The sequence below is a fragment of the Mus pahari genome, chromosome 6 (assembly GCF_900095145.1).
Source record: "Mus pahari chromosome 6, PAHARI_EIJ_v1.1, whole genome shotgun sequence".
Classification (NCBI taxonomy): Eukaryota; Metazoa; Chordata; class Mammalia; order Rodentia; family Muridae; genus Mus; species Mus pahari.
The window spans coordinates 92,382,028-92,401,216 of NC_034595.1; the positions used below are offsets into that span (position 1 = coordinate 92,382,028).

At 53.1% G+C, this 19,189-nt stretch overlaps 1 protein-coding gene across 2 annotated transcripts in view; it reads left to right on the forward strand.

Moving 5' to 3' along the window:
* Positions 1-17,817, forward strand: part of Zbtb17 (zinc finger and BTB domain containing 17) — a 21,163-nt gene extending 3,346 nt beyond the window's left edge. Inside the window, exons 3-16 of one of the 2 annotated variants that reach the window (XM_029540352.1) lie at positions 12,534-12,740; positions 13,271-13,459; positions 13,978-14,118; positions 14,305-14,502; positions 14,919-15,160; positions 15,242-15,384; positions 15,472-15,772; positions 15,974-16,061; positions 16,141-16,257; positions 16,340-16,460; positions 16,595-16,725; positions 16,990-17,199; positions 17,316-17,405; positions 17,485-17,817. In XM_029540352.1, coding sequence (XP_029396212.1) covers positions 12,536-12,740; positions 13,271-13,459; positions 13,978-14,118; positions 14,305-14,502; positions 14,919-15,160; positions 15,242-15,384; positions 15,472-15,772; positions 15,974-16,061; positions 16,141-16,257; positions 16,340-16,460; positions 16,595-16,725; positions 16,990-17,199; positions 17,316-17,405; positions 17,485-17,768 — 2,460 coding nt within the window. In that variant the 5' untranslated portion in view covers positions 12,534-12,535 and the 3' untranslated portion in view covers positions 17,769-17,817. The remainder of the gene's footprint in view (positions 1-12,533; positions 12,741-13,270; positions 13,460-13,977; positions 14,119-14,304; positions 14,503-14,918; positions 15,161-15,241; positions 15,385-15,471; positions 15,773-15,973; positions 16,062-16,140; positions 16,258-16,339; positions 16,461-16,594; positions 16,726-16,989; positions 17,200-17,315; positions 17,406-17,484) is intronic. The other variant, XM_021199914.2, reaches the window with a different exon arrangement.
* Positions 17,818-19,189: the final 1,372 nt, after the last annotated feature.

Here is a 19,189-nt window from a genome sequence, read left to right on the forward strand (position 1 = left end):
GGTTTGAGCCACCATGTGGTTGCTGGGATTTGAACTCGGCACCTTTGGAAGAGCAGTCGGTGCTCTTACCCGCTGAGCCATCTCACCAGCACCTGGTAGTAGTTTTATTGTGAAATTGTTGATAAAACCTTTCTTTGTTTGTTTGGTTTTTTGTATTTTTGAGACAGGGTTTCTCTTTGTAGCCGTGTCTGTCCTGGAATTCACTCTGTAGACCAAGCTGGCCTTGAACTCAGAAATCCGCTTGCCTCTGCCCCCCCTCGCCCCGCCCCCCAGTGCTGGGATTAAAGGCGTGCGCCACCACGCCCGGCTGCTTTGTTTTTTTTAAATAGAGTCTAAATGGTACTTAACTCTGTCACTCGGGCTAGCTTTGAGCTCAGGGTGATCCTCCTGCCTCTGTCTCCTAAGTTCAGGATTATGGCTTCATCCACTTATTTATTTTTTTCCAGCAAAAACTAAAGTGAAATCCTGGGCATGCTTTTTTTTTTTTTTTTTTTTGAGTCAGGATAGTCCTGGCTGGCTTCACCGTCCTTCATGGAGGGCTGTTGGTGCTTCTCAGGTGCTGGAATTAAAGGTGTGTGTCACCACACCCAGCTTTTATCTTAATTTAAGTAGGTGAAATCTAAAATTTTCTTACAGGGCAGAGGTGTGGCTCTTTGGTAGTGTTGAAGTCCTGTTGAAGTCCCTGGGTTCAAGTCTCTAGTGCTGCCAATGAGGAAAATGTCCTAAGGGTATGGTGGTTAAAATAGAGAGCTATTTTTTTTCCACCCCTTAACTGCCTAGAAATGCCCCTTCTAGAGCTTGCTGAGCAGGCCACTGTCCCATGAGGTGCATCTGGAACAGGATTTCTTTGGCCACGTTTTTTGCTTAAGTGCACTTTTAGTCACGGACAGTGGGAGAGGGGACCTGCCTGATGTCAGAGAGCTGGGCGGAGGCCATGAATGTGTAGACTGAATTAATGCTACTGTCCCTGCTGATAGGGACAGAAAGACGGGTAGTGAGAACTCTGGTGTGTGGCTCTGTCTGGGGGGCCATTGGTGTCATGGTCAGGGCACAGTTTCCCCATCTGTAAGTGGGGCTAAGACCCTCCTGCCCTGGGGTGCTTAGAGACCTGCATGGGGTCTACAGGGTGTGCTGTGGCTACTTAGCAGGTGTCTCTGCTGTCTCCTGCTGCAGGTGCAGGGTGACTCAGCCAGGATTCAAGGAGGACAGCCCAGACAGAACCGGTTGCTGTCCCTCCCCTCGGCAGACCCAGCTGAGTGGCACCTGGAAAGGCGGAACAGTGCTGTGCCTCTCTGTTTTCCCAGGAGTCCCCAGCTTTCTAATCAGTTTGTAGTCTTTGGACCTTGGAGAACATGCCATACCCTGAAAAGTCTGTTGCTGGTCTCTCAAGGAGAGGGTCTTGGCCTACTTCCTTCCATGTGGAAGGCTGTCTTAAACTCCCTTTGGGTGGAGTCCCACTGCTTTCCTAGGGCTTGGGGACTGAGGCAGGCTGGAGTCTTGTGAGTTTGAGGCCAGCCTGGTTTTCATAGTACAGGGAGGAAGCAGAGGATGAGGTTAGAGGGAATGAGGAATGCTGCTCACGTCTGCACAGCCCTGAGACCGGAGGCTCAGTCGCAAGAAGCGAGCCGAGGCAGGTGCAGGCCAGGAGGCAGGCAGGCGCGCCTCATGGTCACGACACACCAGAAGGATCTGCCGTGGAGTGGGTGCCACCACCCACGTCCACTCACAGTCACCCTCCCGTCCATTCCACCCAGCTCAGAGGCCAGAGCTTGAAGAGGGCAGCGTAACTCCATCTCAGCCGGGGCTGAGGCCTCACTCTCCAGTTTGCTGATGCAGTGAGCTCCCCTCATGCTGCAGAACTCTGTTTTAGTATTGGGGGCTGCAGCACTGGGGGCGGAACTCCATGGCCAACTTTATACATTTTAATACTCAGGGTAATAGTGGTTTCTTCAAATCAGGTGTTTTGTTTGTATGTTTGTTTTTTAGTTAGGGTAGCTTAGTAGCCCAGGTTTGCCTCAGACTGTGTAGCTCAGGCTGGCCTCAAAGGCGTGATAGTCCTGCTTCTGGCTCCCTAGTGCTAGGCGTGCCCACCTTTTTGCTGATGCTGCTACACTGTCATGTGGCAGTGGGCAGTGCCCCACTCCCTCCACCTCCCAGTTGCCTCTTTAATATTACTCTTTCTGATTTGCATTCTCCTGATTCTTGGTGCAGTGAGAGCCACACTTAGTGACCCTTGGGGGTCATTTTCCTTCCTGCCTTTCTGAAACATCTGTTTACATTTTATATCCACTGTTCTATTTGCTTGTCTTTTTTAAAGGTTTCTAAACTTCACTGTTATGTATGTGGGGTGTGTGTGTGTGTGTGTGTGTGTAAAGAATGTGATATTTGGGGGACAGCATTACAGAGCGGGGTTTTCTCCTTTGACCTTCCCATGACCTCCCTTTGACCTGTCACAGTGTGACTGCACTCAGGCCCTCAGGGGAGCTGTCTGGCCAGCCCCGTTTGGCTTCTTGATGTTTTGTGGACACTAGCCCACACTCTTCCCAGCTGAGCAGGTGCTCTCCCGGCCACAGAGCCTGTCTGTGGATATTGTGTTGTTTATCTTGGACACTAACCCTTTGCTATTTAGACATGGGAGTGCACTCATGATTTTTGGCCTTTTTTTCATTGGGATGCATGCTTTCCACTTCCATGATAAAAAAAAATTCTTTGTTTCTTTAGATTTTTAAATTTTACATATGGGTGTTTTGCTGGCATGTATATCTGTACCACATGCATGCCTGGTGGAGGTCAAAGAGAGCATCAGATCCCTGGAACTGGAGTTACAGGTGGTGTGGACCACCATGTGGGTGCTGGGAGTCAAACCTAGGCCCTCTGCAAAGAGATTCTATCCACTGAGCCATCTCCAACTGGAAAAGAATTTCCTGGTTTTCATGTAACTCATCAGTGAATTATCTTTGGCACCTATCTTTGGTGCCGGCACTTTCTGCTTAGTTAAAAGAATGGGTGTGGTGCCTTCTGTATCTCAGCCTGAATCCTGGGAGGCTGAGGAGAGATCTTTCAGACCCATGGTGTTTCATGAGACCGTATCCAGGTGAGGGTGAGCTTACTTCATTTCCTCTTTAGTTTTAAAAGCTGTTTCTCCTCTGCTGAGTTTGTTTTCATAGAATTGAACATCCCACTTCACTTTTAGTATATTTATAGTACCTCCCTCTTTCCTTCCCTCCCTCCCTCCCCTCCTCCTCCTCCTCCTCCTCCTCTTCCTCTTCCTCCTCCTCTTTNCCCCCCCCCCCCTCGTAGAGTTTCTCAGTGTAGCCCTGGCTGTCCTGGAACTACAATTTAAAGAGTCCACCTGCCTCTGCTTCCCAAGTGCTGGGATACACCACCGCCGCCCAGCTCAGTTGTCTTTCTTGCCTCTGCCTGACAAATACAGTGGTTACAGGTGTGTGCCCTCATCCCTGGCTGGCTTTGCTTCTTGTTTTTTATTTTATTTTGTGTATATGGGTGTTTCCTCTGCATGTATGACTGGGTACCATGTGTGTTTAGTGCTTATAGAGATCAGAGGACATTGGATTGAAGTTACAAGTGGCTGTAAGCGGCCGTGTCCCAGCTGGTGATTGTACCTGGGTTCTGAAAGCCCCAAGCTGTCTCCCCATGCCCTGGTTTTTGTTGTTGTTTGTTTTGGTATCTCTGAGACAGGGTTTCTCTGCATAGCCCTGGCTGGCCTAGAACTCACGCTGTAGAGCAGGCCGGTGTCCAGGGATCTGCCTGCCTCCTGGGTGCTGGGATTAAAGGCGTCACCACTCTGGCTTCTGGATTTTGTTTTCTGAGGCTGGATTTTGCTGCAGAGACCAGACTGTCCTTGAACTCCTTGTCCTCCTGCCTCAGCGCCAAGCCCTGGCATTACATGTGTACATCACCGTGACCTGGAACTGTTGGCAGCCCTAAGACAATATAAAGTTAAATCAGTCGCTGAGTGCTGGCTCCTCAGGCTGTCCTCACTGTGGCTTCTGGCTTACCTCATGTGCTGGTCGGAGTCACACTCATGAATGGACTCGGTCCTTTAACATTTATTAAGCCTTAACCCTAGAAGGGTCCTTGGCACTCAATCTTTTTTTTTTTTTTTTTGGCCTTGGCACTCAATCTTATGTAGAACAAAAAGAAAGCCCAGGAAGAGTCTGCAGGTGAAGAAGGCGTGTCGCCTGAGGGCCACCAAGTCTCACTCTGCCCTTCTCTCTGGAGATGAGGAGGCGTGGTCTGACCTGGAGCTCCTGACTGCCCAGCCTTCCCTGCCATGTGCTGAGAGAGCAGTGTGCAGGGTGCATGTGTCAGTACATGCTAGTTATATGTAATGTTTTCATTCCTCACCTCATACATGTGCACATTGTGTTCCATCATGTCCCGCCCCTCTCTCCCTCTCCCTCCCCTTCTTCCTAGCCCTGAGTCCTCTGCTTTTATGCCTCTCCCTTCTCCCCCCTTTCATGCCTGCTCCTTCCCTCTCTCCCCTCTTCTTTAACCCAGTGAGTGTAATTAAGGTTGCTTACAGGAACATGGGTGAGGAGTTATTTACAGGTGCATGAACACTTCTTTCTAGGGACCATTATTGTCTTATGACCCTCAGAGGGCTGGCACCTCACAAGCCCCTCCTCTCTCCATCGCAGGATGTTGATGGATTCGGTGGTCACAGTTTTGTGAGCACCGGAGTGCCGGGGCCATGTCATGATCCATAGCCCTCACCCTCCTCAGGCTGTTACATCCCTTCTGTCCTCCCCTCCCCCTAAGGGTGATACAGGTACCCCAGTTATGGCTGACTTTCCTCACTTGGACATATTATGAGTTGCTGGTTGCTGCTGCCCACTCCCAAAGAAATTTCTCTGATGGCAGCACCGATCTTAGTGGCCATGTCTAATCCACTTAGTAGAGTGGCAGCAGCAGAGCAGCTTCCCTCTGACCTCTCCAGCCCCAAGCTTCTGACCAGGATTACAGCACCAGGCAGTGTGTTCCCTTCTGTGAAGCATCTCAGGTCACTCAGGAAGCTTTTGGTTACCCCGCAACAGACTCGCCACTGGTGTGGCAGTGAGGCCCTTGCTGCTTAGTGAGGAATGTATTCCGTAGGGGCGTGCTGAGCACGGCCGGCCGGGGCTGACCGCTCTCCCCAGTCGTCTCCTAGCACCTTCTGACACCACGAGGGTGGGCTAGCCAGCAGGGACAGCAGGGACAGCAGGAGGAGGCTTCCGTCTCAGTCCAGCTTGGTTTCTCCTGTTCTAGAGCCAGAGCACGTGTGAACTTCATCAACAGTATCATACCATTGAGCTTGACTGGGCTGTCATAGCAGTAATGTTCATGCACTCGTTCGTGTGTGTGTGTGTGTGTGTGTGTGTGTGTGTGTGTGTGTGTGAGATGGAATACCATTCAGCTCTAAAGGAAAATGAGATCATAGAATACAGGTGACAGTTGGTCTCCTTTCTCTGTGGGATGGCCATGCTGTGTCTTTTCTCAGTGAAGCCTCTTTGCTTGTGCAAGTCATGTGATTTTCAGAAAGGGGGTGTTGGCATCTTGTTAGTCTCATGCACTGAGGCCTCATGTTGCATCTGGTGGAAGGGGCAAGTCCCTGGGTGGTGGGCCCCTCCCTGCTTTCTGGCTCTGTCGCCGCCCCAGCCTGGTTTTATGTATTTTACTATCATAATGCTGGAGCCCAGGAGCAGCTGTATGAAGTAGAAGCCTTCATTGTTAGCCCCGGTTTAGAGAAAGGAATGGAGGCTAGAGATGTGTGTGCTGCTGCCCAAGGACCAGCTCTGTTTAATTACAAGCCCTGAGCTGCAGCTCCGCCCAGGAGCTGTGGCCCAGCAATGGCCGGCTCTTCTCACAATCAGGGCTGCATCTGTACCTGACGCTGAGGGTCCATTACTCTGGGGACATCCTCTTGAGGGACTTCTGCTCCCAGAATCTTCCTGAGTAACACATCCTTTGTGATTTTTTTTTTTTGTAATTTTCCATGAAATTTCCTATATGAAATGGGTTTTTTCTATTGAGAAATTTTTAGTCACCAGGTCTTACAGAAAGTAGGAAATGGTTTTTGTTGTTGTCTTGACACAGAGCCTCCCAGGATAGCTCAGACTGGCCTTGAACTAACATCATTCCTCTGCCCTGTGCCTCCTGGTGCTCAGATTTACAGGTGTCTTCTACAACAGCCTTGTGGTACCAACCCGGAGTGAGTATCGGGACACACCCTTAATACCTTAAAGGTTTTGTGATGGGAAAGGGCTCTGACTGAGGAAATGCCCAGACTACTCAGGTTGCAGGTGACTGTCCCCACGAGTGCCTTTTGAGAGGAGCGCCTTCTTTGTTTTCTCCTCTTCTCATGAGCCCTGCCAGATGTGGGTGTCTCTCAGAACATGGTTCAGTCACCATGTGACTCAGCAGTAAAGTGCTCAGGACTGTGCTGAACATCGCGAGGGGCCTCGAGCCCCTCAAGGGAGAAGTGCTTCCCTGTTCTGTGGTGTTCTGTGGAGGGCCGGAGACTAAACTCTTCCAGTGTCAGCAGGGGGATGTTAACAGTTTTTCAGGTTCCAGCCATTCAGTTGAAAATTTAATTTGGTCATGTCAGCTTCATTTCTTTTTAAGGCAGGGCCTCTTACAGCCCAGGCTTGCTGCAGACTCTGGACTGACACTCGGGTTTGGACATGGTTGGGGATTGAACCCAGAGCTTTGTGGGTACTACAGAAGCGCTCTGCCAGCTGCCTGAGGCAGCTCCAGCCATCAGTTGGCAGGCTCTGGTCTGCTGACTGTGGACTGCAGAGGATAAGCCATGCCCCAGCTTGGTTGGCACAGCCCAGTCTTTCCCTGCACGTTAATTTCCTCACATTCTTCCCTTGTTCTTTTCTTTTTTAAAGACATTTATATGTTTGTGCGTGTGTGTGTGTGTGTGTGTGTGTGTGTGTGTGTGTGTGTATATGTGTGTGCGTGTGAGTGCGTATGTGTGCTATGATGTACATGCAGGGTTCAGAGGATAATTGGCTGGGGTTGGTTCTGTTGGACCATGTGAGCTGTGGGGGGTGAAACTCAGGTCACCAGGCTGACAGACGCGCCCTTAGCCCCTAGCCATATGCTGGCCTGCTTCTTGTTTTATCCACTGTCCCCTCCTTTAGTACTTAGTTGCCTGATGAGGTTGTGATTTTCCACAGGCTCTTGTTTCTCCTCAGGGAATGTGCCTCCATGCCAGCTTCTCCTGACAGAACTTGTGTGCCTTCCTCTTAACTGCTTCTCCCCTTCACGGCCCACTGCTTTGGCAACAGCTAATTACGTCAGCTCCTACATACGCTGCTGTTGTTTTCTCAAGACAGTCTCTCTGTGTAGCCCTGACTTCCTGTAGCCCTGTCTGTAGACCAGGCTGGCCTCTCTTAACTGGAGCGTGGCTGCCAGCTTGCAGACCACCGCGTCTATGGCCCTCTCTGCGGTGGCTGCTGGCTTTCCTGCTTCACTATTGTCCTTCAGCTGCTACCTGACTCTTTGAGAGTATTACCAGTCGTCAGTTCTCTAAGGCTTTTAAAGAAAAGTGTGTTTAGAAGAATCTTGGGTGTACCTTAATGGGTAAAATGGTTACCATGCACGAAACTTTGAAAGAAAGGGCATTGCCGTCTGCCTGTGGCGCCATACTGGATCCTGGGTCTTGGGTTTGCAGTGATGCAGCTTCCTCTCGCATCTTCTTCCAGGTCTTTGTTGAAATTCCCCTTCCTCAGAAAGCTCCTCCTCATTCCCTCTGACTGTCAGATAGTGGTACCTGACCGCACAGCACTTGATACCGCCTTGCCTGTGGCATCATTGCTGGTTTCTCGGGTGGGAGGCTCAAAGCTCCAGTGTTTCCCTCAGGTGAGCACATAGAGGAGCATGAAGCCACCTGCTTTGTTCTCTGTGCCCAGTCTGCTTTATGAGCTGCGGGGCCACCAGGTGATAACTACAGCGCCGCCCTACCGATCTTTGCCCATCCAGGTCCACAGATTGTTTCTCAAATGCTTATCTTGCTTTTAGTTGTGTTCTGCATTGCTGTAACAGGGTACCTTGGGCTGGGCAAATTAAGCAGGTGTAGTTCTTGTAGTTCTAGAGGTTGGGGCAAACCAGTATCAGGATGCTGGCTTCTCTGCTTGTTAGATGGGAAGAGTAGGAGGCCAAGATCATCCTTGGCTCCATCACAAGTTCAAAGCCAGCCTGAACTCATGTGACTGTGTCTCAAGAAATGAAAGTGAACAAAAAGCCAGCGCCTGCTCTGGTCCCTCTTGATGGCTGTGAGGACGAGTGAGAACCCCCAGTAGATAGCCTGCCCTGGTGGCTCACAGCTGCTGTCCCAGCAATGGGAAATGCAGGAGGAGGTCAGGGTCAGTCTGTGCTGCACAGAGAGTCTGAGCTTGCTCTGTGTTGGCTCAAGAAAGAAAAGGAATTTGCTATTTATTTATTTATTCATTCATTCATTCATTCATTCTTATTTTTTTAAAGATTTATTTGTTTTATGTATATGAGTACACTGTAGCTGTACTGATGGTTGTGAGCCATCATGTGGTTGCTGGGAATTGAATTCAGGACCTCTGCTCACTCCGGCCCTGCTTGCTCTGGTCCAAAGATCTATTTATTATTATTTGTAAGTACAGAATTATTTGTAAGTACACTGTAGCTGTCCTCAGACACATCAGAAGAGGGCGTCAGATCCCATTATGGATGTTTGTGAGCCACCATGTGGTTGCTGGGATTTGAACTCAGGACCTTTGGAAGAGCAGTCAGTGCTTTTAACCACTGAGCCATCTCTCCAGCCCAGAATTTGCTTTTTATAATTACAGAGAACACTACATTAGGTCAGGGTAACACTGTCAGTAGAGGGGTGATGTGTTGGAAGCTGGAGTTCCAAGCAGGCCTGGAAGTTTCTATAAAGCTCTGTATGCTTAGACGAGGAGACTGGGGTCAGGAACTTAGAGCCCTGGGTTTGATCCTAACACTGTCTCCCCTTGTTCACTGAAGAAGGATTATCCTTCTAGATGGATTGTGTGTGTGTGTATACACGTGTAGATCTGTATATCGAGAAAACCTGCTAAAAATGGGAGAAACGGTCTCAATACAAGGCGAGCATTTGCTGGACACCGTGGAGCACTGTGGTAGCAGGCAGATTGCTGATAGTTATTCTCTGCCAGGTTATACATGCAGAGACAGGTTGGTTGGTAGTGGGGCTGGGTGCATAGCTTTCAACCTCCCAGGGAGGCCTTTGTGAACTTCTGCTGCCTTGGCCTGAGTGTACTTATGTCTGTTGAGCCACTTGTCCTTCTGGATGATCAGGAAAGGTGAGCTGCACATGGTGGTGACCTCTCTGTGTGGAAGCTGGAACTGGCCAGTGTGTGGGGAGCCAGAGGAGCTCAGTGTGTGACCGAGCCGACTGCTTTCTGTCCAGGGATGTGGCCCCATCCCTCGTTCTAGTCCTAGTCCAGGCCTGCCAGTGACTTGGATCAGGTCTCAGGGCTTGACAGGCAGGCAGCTTGGCTTTGGGAGGGAGCTCTACATCCCTCCTCCTGGTGCTTCAGCCAGGCAGTTGGCCTCATGGACCAGTGTGGCCTGGGGTTTTAACCGTGCAGTCAGTCTGTGTAAAGTGCCTGTCAGCAGAGACCGTTTACCCCTCACTCGCTCGGCACTCTGTGCAGCATGCCCCCCTTTGTCTCACTGCCGTCGCTGGCATTGTGTTATAGGCATTTTCCATGTTGTGTTTAGAGGGGCGACGGGCTATGATTGGTGGGCCTAGTCACTCAGTGCCCAGGTGAACACATGTAGGGACCTAAAAACGAGTAACTTAGAATATGTCTCTCTGCTTCCTGCCGACAGATGGCTGCTGGGCGCTAAGGGCAGAGCCCCCAGTTTGAGTTGGTGTAATTAACCTTGTAAAGAATTCGAGCCCCTGCTCCACTGGAGACACTCTGGCTCTTGGCAGACAGGGGCAGAGCCTGGACTCAGGTCTGGAGAAATTCTCTGTAGTCTTTGCATTTCTGAGGCAGCAACAGGAAAGCCTGTGTGTGCCCAGAGTGGCTGTGCGCCTAGTGTGCAGGTGAGCAGGGGGTGGTGTTCTGGCTCTGTGACCAGGCAGGCTGCACAACTCAATAAAAGCTATTTCTTCCTCGTCGGAGGAACTAGTTGAGTTGAGCAGAGTGGATCTTCCACTCCAGATCTCTGAACTGAGGAGTGTGTATCTCCAGCCCTCCAGGGTCCCTTTGTCAGGCTAATAGCCCCACTTTAGTCACTACCTGGCCCCTCCCCCGGGGTCTTAGGAAACTGAGCCTCTGACCTTGTGTGATTGGCACTTAGGCTTTGTTTTTTGTTTGTTTTGTTTGAACTTGCTGGGTGTAATGGTAAACACCTTTAACCTAGCACTTGGGAGGCAAAGGCAGGCAGATCGCTGAGCTTTCATGGGGCTTTCAGAAGTGGATGCCTCTAGGGGGGACCACTTACCGAGTTGGGTGCTCTGCTACAGAGTGGGGGCTGCAGAACACAGGGTCATGGTGGACCTGGTACCAGGTGAGCACCCTGGACAAAGGAAGGAGACCGGTGACGGTCTGCCGGGTTCCACGTTTGCACTCGTCGGTCACTCGGGATCCAGCAAACCAAACGTGGGGTGTGGGCTCCCTGTCTGCACTTAGGAGGTGGTTCACTGGCTGTGGAGATGGGGACTAGGGCTCCAGACAGCCCACAGCTTTCCAACCTCAGAAGACCAGGAGCACTCAGGTGTGCGGTGTCCACACCTGCTTTGTGCCTTGGTGTGTGCGGCCTTCATCTCCTGGCACCTCAGGCCTGGGCGTGTGTCTCAGCATCTTATACTCTAAACAGCAACTCTTGAGATTCTCCCTGTACCCTTCAGGTCACCAGTGAGAGTCCATTCTTTCTGGATGGAGGACTTAGAGCAGTGGTTCTCAACCTGTGGGTTAAGACTGCTCGAAGGCCTAATGACTCTTACACAGGGGCCGCCTAAGACAATTGGAAAACAGATATTTGCATTAGGAGTCATGTCAGCAAGAAGATTATAGTTATGAAGAAGTATTGATGAACATGATGTTGTTATAGTGGGGTTAGCACAACATGAGGAACTGTATCACAGAGCTGTAGCATCAAGAAGGTAGTGACCCCTTAGAGAAGGTGCCCAATGGCTTTGCTGTGGGTGTTCTGTGCCTCTCTTGCTTCAGGCTGCCTCTAGCTATGGACATTGGTATTGTCAGGTCCAAAAGCAGTGGCCTTCTTGGGCCTTGGATAATATGGCCAGGTCCTCAGTTTGAACTTGCAGTTGGCCTGATACCACTGCCACACTCCCCGTTAGATACTTCCTCTTAGGCCAGCACATACATAGCCCCATATTTTCTTGTTTGAGATAGTGACTGGCTGGCTCGGACTCCTCATCCTCCTGCATCAGCTTCCTTCTGCTGAGATTGCAGGCACACACTCAGAAGTTTCCAGAAACCACAGGGTGGTAAATGTGCCTGTGCAAGCGTGAGGGGCATGACCTGTGTTGGCTCTCCTCAGACGGCCATCGCAGCTCCAGACTGTAGGCCAGTGATGGCCTGGGAAGGTGGCATCAGGCACAGCCATTGCTGCCGCATCGGGGCACAGTGCCCCAAAGTCACTTGCCTGCTCAGGGGCAGCCTGGTTCCGGAGTGACAGGCTGTTACTGCTCAATGCACTTCGGTCTCACACAGTGCCAGGTTTTTTATTTTTGAAATGTTCCAAAACAAGTTTTTTCTATCAAGAAAAACCCATTTGTTTCCCTAGAAGATTGTTGATCTTGGGAAGATTCTTCAGTGGGGCGATTGAGTATTTATCTCACCTCTGTATAGTTCATAATTGAGGACCAGCCCAGGACCAGCTCTGAAGCCTTGGGACTGGCTATAGGATTTCCCAGCATTAAGGGAGGAGCTCTTGGATCAGGACTCCCTGCTCAGATATCTCTGGAGGCAGTAGACTGGCCTACCTTATGTAGTGCCTGAGAGGGTGGGAGGAGCTGAGCCAGGGTGGGGTGGTAAAGGCGGGGAAGGAGAGAGACAGAGTCAGATCCCCACCCTAAAGAACCCAGCCACCGAGTGCGCAGGGAACTTCCCAGAGCCTGTGGGAGCTCCACAGCTGACGATGGAGGAGCCGCCCGCACTTAGAGCCTTTTATTCTAAGAGGGTGTGTGCTCTTGGGTAACTGCGGTCAACTGGACTGTTGCCTTGCTTCACTTGTTCGCTGTTTTGACCCTTGGCTCCTTACCTAGCGTGTGTTCTGCTGTGGGCAGATATGGGGCTATCTTGATACTTGGCTACCGTGGGGACTTGCTTTGTAGAGTAAGCTTTGGCAATGGCTGGTCCGCCTTGGCTTGCAGTAAGTGTCTGGAGTCATCCGCCCTTTTCCGGTAGAAAAGCCTCTCCCGCGTTTCATTCTCTCTATCTCCTCTGTGAGTCTTACCTGGGCAGTTGGCAGTCGGCAGTGAGCTGGGCTGGCATCCTTTCTCGGGGCTGACAGAAGGTTCTGGCTTTCTGCAGCCATGGATTTCCCCCAGCACAGCCAGCGTGTCTTGGAGCAGCTGAACCAGCAGCGGCAACTGGGCCTTCTCTGTGACTGCACCTTTGTGGTGGACGGCGTTGACTTCAAGGCTCACAAGGCGGTACTGGCAGCTTGCAGCGAGTACTTCAAGATGCTCTTTGTGGACCAGAAGGACGTGGTGCACCTAGACATCAGTAATGCGGCAGGTACCTCAGTGCTGGGGCCTCATCACGCATGGGCAGTGCCAGCAGGCCGTGTCCCACCTGGGCTTGAGCTCTGACCCTGTAGGTACCAAGGCGGGAGGGAGACAGATTGACAGTATGCTTAGGGCATGGAGAGAGGAGGACCAGCCTTGTTAGCAGGGACAGAGTGAGGCAGGCAGGCCAGCCCTAGACCTTCCAGAGTCCTTTCTCTGGCCACATCAGTCCTGGAGCTGACATAGGCTGTGTAAAGAATGAGTAGTTAGCTGGGACACAGGCTTGAGAAGGGGCTGGAATTGAGGGAGGATGGACAAGCCCTACCATCTGTGTTTGAGATGGTCAGGACACGGTACTCTCCCATTTTACAGATGTGGAAACACAGAGCTCAGATGACTGAGGGTTTGGTAGAGCGGGTGATGAGGTCTTGAAGGGAGGGGTGTCCAGTCCCCTTGTGTATCTTTTTAGAAGCTGTCCCCAGCCCAGCAGACAGGTGGTGAGGCTTTGAAGTGGGTGTGACAGCCATCCTGTCCTGACAGGCCTGGGGCAGGTGCTGGAGTTCATGTACACTGCTAAGCTGAACCTTAGCCCTGAGAACGTGGACGATGTTCTGGCCGTGGCCAGCTTCCTCCAGATGCAGGATATCATCACGGCCTGCCACACGCTCAAGTCCCTCGCTGAGCCACCCAGCACCACTGGGGAGAGCGTGGACGCCTCAGCTGTGGAAGGTGAGGTCACTGGCCGGCCGCTCCTGGAAATGGCTTCTGGAGCTCCTGCCTGCCTCTGGGTCTCAGGTTCTTCATTTACCTTGCCTTCATTTCGGGGGTGCTGCTAAGGCATGGCACTTCTAGAAAGGGTCCCCGTGCCTACCCCTTTCTACCTCTGGGCAGCAGCGGGCAGGAGCCACACCTGGGCCACTGAGTGCCCAGAGCTGCTACCTGAGCCTCTTGTAGCTGCCCTTCCAGCTCTCTTGGTGTCCTCTCAGGGCATCCTCAGAAGGCTATAGACTCCGGTCAGGGGTCAGGTCAAGGGTCATGTCCCTCCTGTTGAGCACGGGCCCACACCCAGTGCCCACTGCCCATGTAAGATCCTCTCACTTGTGCTGTGGAGACTGCAGGGCCGTGAGGCGGTCCCTGAACACACTAGAGAAGTACCTAGAGGTCCTGAGGGGACTCAGGAGCCTCCTCATCCCTCTGGCAGATGACACTTGATTATAAATGACAAGTTTGCTGTGTTCTGTCTCCAGGAGGAGACAAGCGAGCCAAAGACGAGAAGGCCGCTGCCACCATGCTGAGCAGGCTGGGCCGAGCAAGAGGCAGCTCCTCCACAGGCCCGGGCAGAGAGCTCAAGGAGGAGCGGGGCGGCCAGGCAGAGAGTGCGTCCAGTGGTGAGTGGTGATCGGGTCTCATGGGCTGGCTACCTGGGAGGAGGTGACTGACAGTTGGAAGGTGGCCCTGCCTGTCACCTGTGCAGCCTGGGCCCCAGGACAGGAAAGGCCTGTGGCTGGGAGGTTGGCAGCGTGCACTCCTGTAAGTTTCTGGCTCATGTCTAGTTCAGACAGTTTGTTCTACAGGACTCGTTCCAGCCACGGAAGAGACCTCTTTGGCCTCTGGACAGAGTCCCAATCCGGCCTCCCGTCCCTCCTCAGGCGCAGAGCAGACAGAGAAGGCAGACGCTCCCCGGGAACCGCCACCTGTGGAGCTCAAGCCGGACCCCACGAGCAGCATGGCAGCTGCAGAAGCAGAAGCCTTGTCAGAGAGCTCAGAGCAAGGTGCCCCTCCCCCAGCCAGGGGCTCGTCTCCCTCCGCACCCTCGTGGGTGACCGCTCTCTTATGTCTCTAGCCTGTCCTCTTAGGTTCATCCTTCACGTCATCTGCTTGCTTCCTTCACTCTTGAGCTGTCTTCGTCGCCCATCCCCATCCCCTGCACGTTCCTGTTGTTGGTGCGGAAGCATCCTGACATAGCCCTGGAGCTTCCCACTCAGCCCTGCGCATGACACATGGTGTGCCGTGTTGCCCAGAAACCTCACACACATTTGCCTGAGGTGGCATACTTTCTAAGTGGCCAATACTAGTGCTGCAGATCCTGGAGTCACTGTCACCTAAAGAAGTGGGGGCGAACTTGGGCCAGACCCAGAAAGTGCTCTGGTCTCAGCCACGTCCTCAGTGCTTGCTCTTTTCTGTGCAGAAATGGAAGTGGAGCCAGCCAGCAAAGGAGAAGATGGACAAGAGGAAGAGGGTGCAGGGCCTGCCACAGTCAAGGAAGAGGGGATGCATCTGGATAATGGGGAGCCTCCTGAGGAGAATGAAGAGTCTGCCGGCACAGATTCTGGGCAGGAGCTTGGCATGGAGGGTCAGAACCTGCGCTCGGGCACCTACGGGGATCGCACTGAGTCCAAGGCTTATGGCTCCATCATCCACAAGTGCGAGGTGCGGGGCCGTGGGCGGTGCCAGCCCTGAGCCTCCAGGGTCCCTGCAGCCCCTCACGCGCCCTTCCTGCTGCGCCTGCAGGACTGCGGGAAGGAGTTCACGCACACAGGGAACTTCAAACGGCACATCCGCATCCACACGGGCGAGAAACCTTTCTCATGCAGGGAGTGCAGCAAGGCTTTCTCGGACCCCGCAGCGTGCAAGGCTCACGAGAAGACACACAGGTACCTGCCTTGTCTCCTCCAGGCTGGGCGCCTGTGTGGGACCCTGAGAGTACCCCTTCCTGTGACCTAGCACCTTCTGACCCACAGCCCGTTGAAACCCTATGGCTGTGAGGAGTGTGGCAAGAGCTACAGGCTCATCAGCCTGCTGAACCTGCACAAGAAGAGGCACTCGGGGGAGGCGCGCTACCGCTGTGGGGACTGTGGCAAGCTCTTCACCACGTCAGGCAACCTCAAGCGCCACCAGCTGGTACACAGTGGCCAGAAACCCTACCAGTGTGACTACTGTGGCCGCTCCTTTTCTGACCCCACCTCCAAGATGCGCCACCTGGAGACTCACGACACCGACAAGGAGCACAAATGTCCTCACTGCGACAAAAAGTTCAACCAGGTGTGCACCCTCCTGAGCCAGCTCCCCAGGGAGAGTCTGTGGACAGGGACTTTCCTAGGACGGTCCCCCGGAGGGCTGTGGTTGCTTTTCCTTCCAGTGCTGAGAGCTCTGCCCCGTGGGGAAACCAGGAAGGCCGTTTTTCCCTTGCTCTCGGGGTTGGGGAAAGCCAGGTTCCAAGGGGACCCTTCTGTCTGCGTGTAGGTGGGGAACCTGAAGGCCCACTTGAAGATCCACATTGCCGATGGCCCTCTCAAGTGCCGGGAGTGTGGGAAGCAGTTCACCACCTCAGGTAGGCCCAGAGCACCCTTCCCAGGCTTGCCCCCGGCCCTCACAGTGCAGCACGCTGGTCTAAACTTTCATCTCCAAAGGGAACCTCAAGCGGCACCTGCGGATCCACAGTGGGGAGAAGCCGTATGTGTGCACCCACTGTCAGCGGCAGTTTGCTGACCCAGGCGCTCTGCAGCGGCACGTACGGATCCACACGGGTGGGTGAGGAGGCTATGTGTGGGGCTGTGGAAGGGGCACGGGGAGCCGAGCAGGTGCTAGTGCCGTGTGCCTCTGCCCCAGGTGAGAAGCCGTGCCAGTGTGTGATATGTGGTAAGGCCTTCACCCAAGCCAGCTCCCTCATCGCCCATGTACGCCAACACACAGGGGAGAAGCCCTATGTCTGTGAACGCTGTGGCAAGAGGTAGGGACCTGCCCCCACCCCAGGGAGAATGAGGACAAATCTCAGGCTGTGTCCCAGAGTGGTGGGGACCTCCAAATCCCTCCACACTGAAGCTCCCATGGGTCAACATGAGCCCCTCATTTGTGACTTTGTAGATTTGTCCAGTCCAGCCAGTTGGCCAACCACATCCGTCACCATGACAACATCCGACCACACAAGTGCAGCGTGTGTAGCAAGGCCTTTGTGAATGTGGGGGACCTGTCCAAGCACATCATCATCCACACTGGTGAGAGCACGTGTGTCCCTGCCTGCCCTGTGTCCCTGCCCAGCCCATCCTGCAGGACCCTGGTGGAGGGTGGAGGTAGGGAGCCCCGTGCCACACTTATTTAGCAGGTAGCCTCGAGGTTCACATGTGGACTCCACCTGCCTTCTGGGAGGAGGGTGCACTCGGGCTTCTGGCGGCTGCCTCAGAGAACTTGCTAGAAAAGCTGGGGCTGCTGGGTACTGGGAGGCCTGCAGGCAGCAGGAGGGTAACTTGCCTCCTTACCAGGAGAGAAGCCTTATTTGTGTGACAAGTGTGGCCGTGGTTTCAACCGGGTAGACAACCTGCGTTCTCATGTAAAGACCGTGCATCAGGGCAAGGCGGGCATCAAGATCCTGGAGCCAGAAGAGGGTGGTGAGGTCAGCGTGGTCACTGTGGACGACATGGTCACATTGGCTACGGAGGCACTGGCAGCGACAGCGGTCACTCAGCTCACAGGTGTGCACTGTGGGCAGGGCGGCAGGCAGAGGGCAGCTATAGCAGCTGGCCTCAGTGGCAGCAGTGGGGTAGCTCTTTGTGGCTTCTGCCTCAGACCCTGCTGACTCTGTCCACAGTGGTACCGGTGGGGGCCGCAGTGACAGCTGACGAGACGGAAGTACTCAAAGCCGAGATCAGCAAAGCTGTCAAGCAAGTGCAGGAAGAAGGTGAGAGGGGCAGTCTGGGGCATAAACGCCAGTGGACCCAAGGTCCTTCCCATCCTGACCACAGCCCCCACCTCCACAGACCCCAACACCCACATCCTCTACGCTTGTGATTCCTGTGGGGACAAGTTCCTGGATGCCAATAGCCTAGCCCAGCATGTTCGGATCCACACGGCCCAGGCACTGGTCATGTTCCAGACAGATGCGGACTTCTACCAGCAGTACGGGCCAGGCAGCACGTGGCCAGCTGGGCAGATGCTGCAGGCTGGAGAGCTGGTCTTCCGTCCTAGGGATGGGACCGAGGGCCAACCCACACTGGCAGAAAGTCCACCTACAGCTCCTGATTGCCTCCCACCTGCCGAGTGAGCAGGTGGCCTCTGACTGTTTATTTAAGGACGGATGGCACGCTAGGACTCGGAATAAATGATTATTTTCTAATGTTGCCTGTGGTCCCTGTGTCACTAGGAGGTGGGGAACAGGCACCTATACAAGTGACTGTAACTCAGGGACCATGCTTCCTGGGATGCCCCGCTGTCCCTCATGCAATTGGAGCTTTGTACTGTCCTAAGCTCTTCAGCCACAGGTGGGGCCCCATGGCTGGCGTGCATCGTGACTCACCCAGGAGGCCGGTACCAGGGTCCAGCCAGAGCAGCCACGCAGGGACAGACCACTGGCTGGCTCCCTGCTTTACCTAGGCCACAGCAGCGCCGTGCTGTGACGGTGCTCACTGCTGCATGCAGTGTGCTACTAGGCTGGCAAGGGGACAGGAAGGGAGGAGGCGCCCCACTGACCTGGGCAGGCCTGCTCTGCAGTCCCAACTGCATCCCCCAGGAAACGTTTAGTGCCTCTGCTGCTTGAGGTAGGTACAGAATTAGCCCCAGGAATAGTGGGCTCCTGGCCACTACAGGGATGGGAGAAGGGATGGGTCCTTGTTCCCAGATGTGGGGTGGGATCTGCTGTGCAAGTCAAGAACCACCTTCACACCTGAGGTGTTTTGTATTTTTTAATAAAGTTTGTAATCCAATGGACACACAGAACAAAACTGCGCTGAGAAAAACAGTTTCATAAATTAATAAGTGTTAGGAAGTCAGGGAGAGGTCCAGGTCACAGAAGAGGGAGTGGAGTGGCCAGGTCTCTTGTACAGGTGCTACGCGAACAGTTCCATGTTGCAGGAGCAGGGCCCGTGCAGTGACGAAGCACACGTATACAAATGAGTGACGGTACAAAGTCTGAGTATGAAAATAAGATTTTCTTTGAAAACACATTTTTGGCACAGATTAAAAAAATGTATGTCAGGGAAATTTGATTTAAGTCAGTATTATATATATTTATATATATTATATATTTATATATACACATCCCAAGTTCTGCATATCCGACCAAGAAAGAAAATCCTTCCGTTCACTGTTACTCAACTGTAAACTGTACATCCGATGAGCTGAAGGTGGTGGTGGTGGCGGCGGTGGCAGGAGAATTAAGAATGACATGTCCGATGAGCAGGGGACGGGACGAGGAGATGGGGCAGACCCCACTGAAATGTTCCCAAGGCTTCAGCACGAGTCCCAAGTCCTGCAGTAGAGTCCACGCGTGCTCACGCACACATGTCCAGAGCATCACAGCCTGTGTTGACTGTGCGAGTCACTAAGTGAGTGCAAAGGCTGTTCTGTTTAACAAGAACAGAAGGATCCCATGGCCCGGGTCCTGTTCTCCAAGTGCGGAGAGAAACCCAGCCCCTAAGGTTTCTGCGTCCATGGGTTGGTGGTCTGTCCTGGGGGAATTTCATGTAA